The sequence below is a fragment of the Sinocyclocheilus rhinocerous genome, unplaced genomic scaffold (assembly GCF_001515625.1).
Source record: "Sinocyclocheilus rhinocerous isolate Xijiao unplaced genomic scaffold, SAMN03320098_v1.1 scaffold2172, whole genome shotgun sequence".
Classification (NCBI taxonomy): domain Eukaryota; kingdom Metazoa; phylum Chordata; class Actinopteri; order Cypriniformes; family Cyprinidae; genus Sinocyclocheilus; species Sinocyclocheilus rhinocerous.
The window spans coordinates 322070-331914 of NW_015662992.1; the positions used below are offsets into that span (position 1 = coordinate 322070).

Here is a 9845-nt window from a genome sequence, read left to right on the forward strand (position 1 = left end):
ATGCATGTTTCATAAGATTTTAAAGTTGCGTACCCACTTTTTGTCAACACCGTCAGACATTCAATAAAATGTAATACAATCAGGGAATATCAGTGGCAGCTGTCACTCTAAAGGACCCCCTCGCCACAGTTCACCTCTGCAGAGTACAGCAGTGTCAGACAGGCTCTGCTAAGTTTTAGTTTTAGAATATTTTAAATCCTAATGTTAATATTTCCTGTGTCACAGCCATGATATGTCAACACCATCTTCCAATTTCTGAGGAAATTATTTGAAATATTTAGATAATTTTATTCTCCTGAAGCAGGTGAATGACTGATATATATATATATATATATAATATAAATAAAGAATATAGAATAAAAATAAAGGAGGAACATATATATGTATATATATATATATTTGCATGTGCATGGCAATAAAATTGTTAAGCAGTCAACAATAGTTTAATCAATAGTCAAAAACTATCATGAAAGAAACACATATGTACCATAGACTGCGTAAAATCTTAATTTTCACTGCAAGAGGGGTTTAAAAAAAACATAAAGTTTCGTCTTGTCAGACCACAAATTTACATTTGGCAACCCTTCCTGGTTGAGTGGCATAACATCTAAACGAACATGCAGTTGCTTTCCTCCAAAGACAGTCAAGCATGCTTTATTATGTAAGCTAAATGTTCACTATAGTGTTTTTTTGTTTTTTTTTGTAAAACTCATCAGCTTTTCCAAACTCAATTGAAAAGCAAATCAAACTTATGTCCAAGGTTTTATGTGGCCTGTAACGACAATGCCTTTGTTCGTTGACCCCTCCTCTTTCCATCCTCTCATTATACCTCCAGCTGCACATATTTCTCATCTGCTGTTAGCCTCTTTTTGTTCCTTGATGCCCTCAATGTTAGACCAGGAGGCTCAACTCACGTCCCCAGGAGGCTATAACGCTGTGGTTGCCATGGCTACATGGTGACACCGGGGCGTGGTAATCAAATATAGGCGACTGCTCTGGATTTCAGTTGGCAAATGTGTGCTTTTTTTCCCTTCATTTGCCTGGACCGTGTCAGACCTCACGCCCACCCCAACCCCCAACTCAACCTTGTGTTCTCAGATTTTGTCTGTCACGCTCCTTCTCGTTTAGTAACCTTCGCCTCCTTTCTGAAAGATTTAAGTCCGTAGAGCAGCCGGCGGGCATTTAGGGCCCCTCTATCCATTGACAATGATGCTAATGTCCAGCAGTGCCTTGATGAGGAGAGCTCGCCTCCCAGTACCATAGCCTGTGTCATTCTGGTCACAATAGCCTCCATTGTGTTGGTCACTCCTGTGTGAATAAACAGGGTGTGTTTAATTGAGACTTTAGGGTGTGACAATGACACAGGACGAAGTCCAGACAGCACGCTGTGAAGATTGTGTGGCGGCTTGTATGTATGAATGCCTCAATGCCACTACCATGTAAAGCTCTAAGAAACATTAACACTGCTGATATCTTATATTCAGGTGTGGTGCCTGTTTCAGGAATATATGAACATATCTTTCCAAAATTTACAGCTCTCTTTTTGAACACTTAGGGTTTATTTGTGTTTTTTCACTTTCATTACAAAAGTGATGCAGACTACAAGTTAAGATATGAGAAGATAAGATCTGGCTCTTGCCTATATGCAGTTGCTGTCCCACAAAAGCTGAAGAAATTAGAAATGCTGCAAAACAGTCATTTAAACTCATACACTGTGCAATGTTAAACCTTGCAAATAAAATAAGAAAAAAAATATATATGGATGAAATATATTTATTTTGTTTTATTTTATACATTTATATATTATTATTTTATTTATAAAGACATCCAAACCTGGTTGAACCTTGCAGCCAAAATGCACATTTTATTGTCATTTTGAATAATAAAAAAACAAAAAAAACAAATAGGGATTAAATAAAAATTGGGCCTGCAATGAGATTATTCACTTTTTTTGGTAAAGAATTCTGTTGCTTCTGTATCTGCATTGCAAGTGAATGATGCAATTAATCAGAATTCTCCTTAAATAAATCTGTCCACACTACAAGAGAGAGATTCAGTTGTAATATGCGTCTACACTGAGAGAATTTGGAGCAATGATAAATGACAAATACAAAATATATGCTCCTGTTATTATCAACTAGCATACATTACCAAAAAATAGTAGTACGTTTTTTATATATATATATATATATATATATATATTTATACTTTTATTCAGAGTGGATGCATTCAGCTGATCATAGCTAGTTATAATGGTAATTAAACAAAGTTTTGCTCACTCCGTGTATTTTTGATTTTACAGTTGAGTAATTTTGTTGCAGTAGCACGAGATAGCTTATATATCGGTCGATCTCTATCCAAAATACTGCCAAACAGGCACTTTTGCATTTCATTTCGAAACTAAATCATCCGCCATCATCTTGTCTGTCTCACCCCACTCAGCACCATCTATCACGGCAAGCCTATCGGGTAGGGTTAGGGTAGGTGTAGGGAGGGCTTTGTCCCAATAAGGTGGCATCCATTTAATAATTTGAATTATAATTAGGGCTGCACGATAAATATCGCACGATATTTAATGCGATTTTAAACCATTCTAGCGAAAGAAAAGGCGAAATGGAACTTGATTCGTTACTCCCGCGCTGTTTTCTATCACAGCCGCACAAACATGAAGCTCGCACACGCAGAGAGGCGCGTTTGACTGCGCGCGAACACCGAACTGAACCGTCTTTCCTATCTCATTCACTCCTTGCCTTTGAACAGACGCATATACATAAAATTATGACAAAATACCGATCTCGACAATCATTGTGGCAAATCTGTTGTGTCTTAAGTGAACGAGAACTGCTGAGAAAGAAATCGGATGTGTATTAGTCTATATTGGATCCGTGCATCAGGTCTTAAAGGGGCAGCAGCCTAATAATACCTGCTGCTGTCATTATGCTCATCAAACCACAAAACACATTTTTGACAAAGATGAATCTATTTTTTAATTTATACAGTGAACACTATGCAGTTTTATTTTACACTTTATTATTACATTTCTGTATCTGAATACTACCGACCTTATTTGTTACATTGTTCTGTTGTATTTATCTATGCTTGTAATTTGTGTAGCCTGGGGATGGGCGATATGGGCTTTAAAATATATCACGATATTTCTGGTATTTATTATGATAACGATATCAATGACAATAATTCAGGGAATCCTGTTTCTTTAGAGAAAAGTATTATCTATCCTATTTTTACCCAAAATAGGGTGTTGTGAGCATTAATGAGTACACACGTAATGTAAAGACTGTTTAATTCATACTGGAAGCCGGAGGGCGCTCTTGCACAGAAACTCCACATATCCATAGCAGAAGTAATACTACTGACGACGCTTCAGGAAGGTATCTAGTTATCGCTGAATAAAACGCACAACGGAGAAAGAGACATTTTCTACTGATGAAACTTGAGGAAAATAAACATACGATTTCACAAAATATAAGGTTTATCTGTGTTCTTCAATCTTGGGTATTTTTATAAGGAAAGTATATTTATAATGCAATGTTAATTGACATGGCCTTTATCACTGTATATAATACTATCATTCTGTATTATGAAACCACGTTTGGTCACAAAAGGAAGTATTTCAAACACGCGACTATGTTATTAAGTTAATTTGGAGAAAAAGCATGTATATAAATTATATCTTTGTTGGACAACAGGTTTGTAAACAGGCTCATACACATGCAAAACTGTATCCCACACGTGCTACTGTAGGACATTTATTCAGACCGATTTTTTGTGCACTGTACAGCCCTAACCAAAGCAGTTACATATTGTAAAAGGATCTGGAGCTCCTCATTTAGCGATAAACTCCTCAATTTCACGTTCGCCTTCCGCGATGTCGCTCCGCACTGTTGCACACAGAAATATGTCAACAACTAAACTTTATCATTATTATCGTGGGAAGACTAATTCTTATCGTGGGGAGAATTTTTACCGGTATATCGCAAACGATAAGATATCGCCCATCCCTAGTGTAGCCTATTTGTTATTTTTACTGGCTGTTCACTTGTCTCTTTAATAATGTTTGAACGAGTTTTTGCTGTGGTATCGTACTTATGGAAAGCAAAATTACATAGATTTTTTTTTCTTGCTGATCCAAAAAACGATCTGATCCGTGGCTCAAAAACCGTAATATGATCCGAACTGTGAGATTTGTGATCCGTTGAACCACTACAGTAAAGACATTTATAAAGTTACCAAAAAAATCAGTTTCATATAATATACAATAAATGCAGCCTTGGTGAGCATAAGGGACTTTTCTTTTTGAAACATTATAAACATTATACTTGCATAAAGTGCAGAAGGGGTGTAAAAATACATTTAATTGGCATAGCGTTCATTCAAAGATTAGGTCAGAAAGTTCAAGTCAAGTCAAGAGTTCAAACTATGTGTTCCATTTAGCAACAAAATTTTGTCATAAAAGCACCAAAATGTTGAAAGCCTGAATGAAAAATAAATGAATGCCAAATGGACTTGTTTCTAAACCGCTGCATTCAATTAGAGATGAATTAGAGGCTTTGCAGACAAATTATTGTGAATGTTCTTGGAATATTTAAAGGGGTGGTTGACAGCTTTTTTTCTTGGCTTGATTGTGTTTATGGGGTGCAGTGTAAAATGTCTTCATGCTTCATAAAAAAAAAAAAAACGCCTTATTTTTCATATATTTTACCTTTATTGTAAGCCGCTGTCTCCATTGTCATTTGAACGGCCAGTTGACTTTTTCCTGTTTCTATTATACCACTCCCTCAGAAATACATAATGGGCTCAGATTGGTTAGCTGGCCCAGTGTGTTGTGATTCGTTAACCGCGTACTGCACGTTGTCCAGAAACTTCACGCCCACATTTAATTCACGTTTAATTTATTAATTTATCGACGGCATGTCTACTCTTCCTCTTCTCTAAAGCCGCGCAACATGGCCCCGCCCCCTTTGTTGCATGTTCCCGGGGGGCGGGATTTATGTAAATTTCTGGGTTTGTGACGTAACAAACCCAGAAAGTAGCTCGTAGTCCCTACAAGCCGTTTTTGTAGGCATTAAACTGCCAGAATTATAAAAGAATTAGGGCTGCAACTAACGATTATTTTGATCGATAATCGATAATGAGAATCGTTGTCGATGATTTTCATAATCGATAATAATCGATTTTATCGATTAGTTGTTGCAGCCCTAAAAAGAATATATAAAAACTTTCAGCGCCGTAACTTTACAGATATTGTTTATGCTCAAACAGCAACATTACACTAACTAACGTTAAAAAAGTTAAAATCGCAATCAACCACCCCTTTAAGTAAACAAGTTTTACATAAAGTTGTCAAGAAGTTAACAAATGGGAAGCATTTTTGAAATTTAGGAATGCATTTGTTCATAAAATTAGCATGTTTTAATGGACTTTGACTACATTGATCAGGAAATTGAAAACAATTTTCTGAATTAAGTTTTGAAATGTTTAATATTTAAAATGGAAGGTGATATGAAATAAACTCAGGCACTGTTCATGGGGTGTCTTTACCGCTGTGGATTACAGCTTTCAAGCTTGCAGCATATGAATGTGTTTAAGAAGCTTTAGCTTTGAAACGTGATTCAGAATTGTGGAGAAAACTAGCCCCGAACTAACTAACAACAACAGGCTCTTTGTACTGTATGATTTGTTTTAAAGTTTCTTAGAGCTCATTGTGACTGAAAGTAAATTCATTAGTTTCTGTCAGATTTCTCCTTGACATCAAGGAGAATACCTGATTTTTGGATTATACAGAGAAAAATAAAAAAGCAGTTAATCTCCTGCTGTTTTCTAATAGGGTTAGGTGACCTTCCTGCTGGGCGTTTAGATCAGCTCTCACAAAGCAATGGAGATGCACTGGGAGCACTTGAGTCATGATTGATACTTGACAGACCAATACCAACCGCTACAGGAATCAGAACGGAAAACTGCTTTGTTTTCAGGAGAAACCTCCAATTCAAACAGCTGTTTAAGCATGCTTAAACACGTAGAAGACCCCTTGATCTCCATCTCCAACTGTTTTATTACAGATGCACATGCTCTTCCCAGTCTTGTCGCAAACGATTTTTTGTCCAAAAAATCCTCTATTGTGTGGTGTCTTTATGATTATTTAACTGCTGCTGATCGAGACAGAGCATCCCCAGACTCAAATCGTAAATATCAAACATGTTTGAAATCGTTCCTACAATCAACAAGTGTGTGGTCTCGCAGTCTGGTCGAATAATCTAGTGTACACGTTCAGAGGATTATAAGGCTAAAAATCAGTTGAAACTCTCTTTATGTCTGGTCTCCCATGGTTTTAAAATCGGTTAAGATTAGGTGTGTCCCAGGCCTAATGAGTACAGGGATCAGGTCTCCGCCTGGAGCAGGATGGGAAGCAGACAGCACTAAATGTCCTATGAAAGACGTACTGCTGTTGTACCACATGAAGAAAGACATCCAAAGAGGATACTATTGGAAAACAAAATGGCATGTGGATGCACTACAGGAGCATAATAATGTGGACAAGGGTGACTGATGGTTTGATTCCAGGGCTGCACAATATTGGAAAAAGCTTGCATTGCGATTTTTACTATTTACTATTGTTCAAACCATAAATACAAAAATAAAAATTGTCATTATCATTAAACAAAATATTTAACAAAAGAATAAATATATTGCAGTAATACTGTTGTATTGTAAAATAAAAAAATAAAGTATTTGATTAAAACTTTAATTATAACTGTAAAATTGCAATACTAATATTTGTTAATTTCTTCATTTTCAATCCTTAAACCATTGAGCTTTTATTTTTGTGGATTACCAGCAAATACATAAATGCGCTGCTGGTTTCAGAGTAAAGCGCGGTACTGTGTTCTTGTGCACACTGAGACACCGTATCTCTGAAATCACAGTGGATATATTTTTATATTTAATTTTTTTTTTTTTTACGCAGTAAGCCATATCAGGATATTGATATTTTTTTTAAGATATCATGCAGCCCTAATTCCAGCTAAATTATAATTTACTCACCATCAAACAAATATGACTTTCGTACTTTTATGGAACACTGTAAAAGTGAATGGTGAACACAAATGTAAAGCATTTTCAGGGAATAATGGCTTAAATTTTGATCTATTCCTCACACAAGACTATCGTATGGCTATATTATGAAATATAGCTCAGCATTCATAATAACTACTTTTCATGCCTTTTTGGATGGCATTTGGTTTCCAGTCTGTTTTCATTGTATGGAAAAGAGCAGCATGAATATTCTTCAAAGCATCTCCTTTTGCGATTTACAGATAAAAGAAAGTCATACGGGTTTGGAACGACACAGACATTGGTAAATGATGACATAACTGTCATTTTGGAGTGAGCTATTCCTTTAACTTTGTGGAAAAGCTGTTTTATGTTGACACCTTTTATTACAGTACTCATGTGAAGAGGAATATGTTTATTTGTGTCTGGGGTGTTTTGAATGGCCTGAAAGAGGAAGTGGAACCCCCTCCCTGTACCCTCCACTCTATTCTCCAGAGTGGGAGAGAGAATGATTCAGAGCAGCACTTTATGTGATTATTTATTTATTGATGTGCTGTATGGTTTCCATGGCAGTGGGTATAATAGTGGGCAGAGAAACATTCACTCTCCTAGGCACTCAGCCCTCTTTTACTTGAGTTGATGATTTATTTATAAATATTCGGTGTGCTTTCCATTAAAGCCGGTCACTTAGTCTGTGGCAGGTAGATTTCTGATTGATCTCTGTGAGTTTCTTCAAGCTGTATGGAGCCACCATCACTTATCCTCTTCATCCTTGTCTGTCTTATTACATGGAGCTGATAACAGACTTGCACGTCTTCAGTGATTGTCTAAGAACCCTAGAGTACACACTTTAGTTGTTCTGGTGTGGTATCATCTTGAAGATGAGGCTCATGGTTCTCTCAGACACTTCAGTAGACATCTAAGAGGCCCTTAACTCTGTCCTAAAGGGCCTCTTAATTCCCTCAAGAGAAATGGTGCAGGCACTGAGATTACAATGTTTTAGTGCTAAAAGAAATAGGAAAAACTAAGACATGTACATGTATTACTACGACTGGTTTAATTTATCACCTGAAAACATGACATTCTAAACAGCATTAAGAGATCTATTACCCAAATTGAATTTAGAAACATTATTTTCATTTTTGGCTAAATGTAAACTGAAAATTTTCAGTTTCTGTAAATAAATATACCCACATTTATTTGTGATTGATAGTTGTAGTAACCAGTGCACACTTTCTGTTCTCTCCAATACCCTTCACTTCTACAGACCCTCCTGGTTTGATGGGTCCGATAATCGGGATGTCTCCAGATAAGAAAGCCGAATCTCCTGGAGCGCAGGTTGTGTGTGGAGCTGGGACTCTTCCTGAAGCAGAGAGTGCTTCCAGTCCCATGGCTACCAATCTGGACCAGATTGGTCGGGCTGGAGCATTGAGTGTGGTTGCGGGTGAGTCTGAAGATGATGAACTAACCAACTTGAACTGGCTTCATGAGAACTTGCTGCAGAACTTCACGCTCGGAGACGAGGCGCAACCCATCAACAGCCCGCTGTTTGACATTGAGGGAGGCGGTGGGTCGCCACACAGCAACACCACCTCGTCCACCTCCTCTGTCTCTGCGGGAAGCGAGAGAGATCCTTACAAGTCAAAGCCTCCCTTCTCTTTCTCCTTACTGATATACATGGCTATCGAGCAGTCGCCCAGCAAATCTCTCCCAGTGAAGGACATCTACGGCTGGATCCTCAAACATTTTCCGTATTTCTCTAGTGCCCCTACTGGCTGGAAGAACTCAGTGCGCCACAACCTGTCCCTCAACAAGTGCTTCCGCAAAGTAGAGCGAAGCATAGGAAAGGTAAGAATGCAAGCAAAATGGACATTCTCATGTCCATGACATTCAGCCGGTCATTAACATACAATACATATAATAAATGCAGACAGGGAATGGATGCACTATATGTATCAATTAGGGATGCACAATATATCCATAATTGTAATTGTAATACAGAACCATAATGGTTGTCAGTATTACAATATTATATTCTTTTTTTTTCCCCCTCTGGTCATTATTGCATATTTAATTGTGGACCAGAGGTCTTATTGTCAACTAAATGTAAAAGTATTAAAAATCGTTTTCATTAATTGAAATTAAGTTAAAAAAATTAAATAAATATTAGATGAAAAACTTAAAAAACTTAAAAGGTAGAAATGTTGTCTTGGCAACTGAAATAGAATAAGTTAAAATTGATGTACTAAAATTGCTAAAACTAAAACTGAATTAATGCTAAATAGAAATATTTAAAAAAGCTAATAAAAACAACAAAAGCATATAACAAAATTACTAAAACTAAAATGAAAACAAATTCAAAATATTAATTAATATCATAATTGTATATAAATAATACTAAAATAACACCGTTGTAGACACTGATTTCAGCCTTTTTTTAATGAATATTTTGGTGCTTTTGCTTTTTGTTAAATGTATCAAAAATCTTTAGCAAACGTATATCCATATTTTATAATGTATTTTTATAATGCTCTAATGCCTTCACTAGGGATGCGCCGATCCGATATTCATATCGGGTATCGGCTCCGATAGTGCCATTACAGAACACTGACTGAGCGCTTCAGAGTTTCACTCTCCGTCAAGCTATCTGTGATATTTTTCAGTTCATTTGAATGGATGCGCAGCGCCCCTGTGTTTGTGTATTTGGCGTAACGTAAACTCTAGTGTGAAGGCGCACGACTCGCCGGCGCTGTCTCTCACACGCGCAAAGAGCGAGA

The 9845-nt window shown here is 36.9% G+C and overlaps 1 protein-coding gene across 2 annotated transcripts in view; it reads left to right on the forward strand.

Moving 5' to 3' along the window:
• The window catches only part of LOC107728721 (forkhead box protein N2-like), an 18228-nt gene that overhangs the window by 2027 nt on the left and 6356 nt on the right, over positions 1–9845 (forward strand). For both annotated transcript variants that reach the window (XM_016539014.1, XM_016539013.1), the window contains one exon: positions 8336–8916. In XM_016539014.1, the coding sequence (XP_016394500.1) occupies positions 8350–8916 (567 nt within the window). In that variant the 5' untranslated portion in view covers positions 8336–8349. The remainder of the gene's footprint in view (positions 1–8335; positions 8917–9845) is intronic.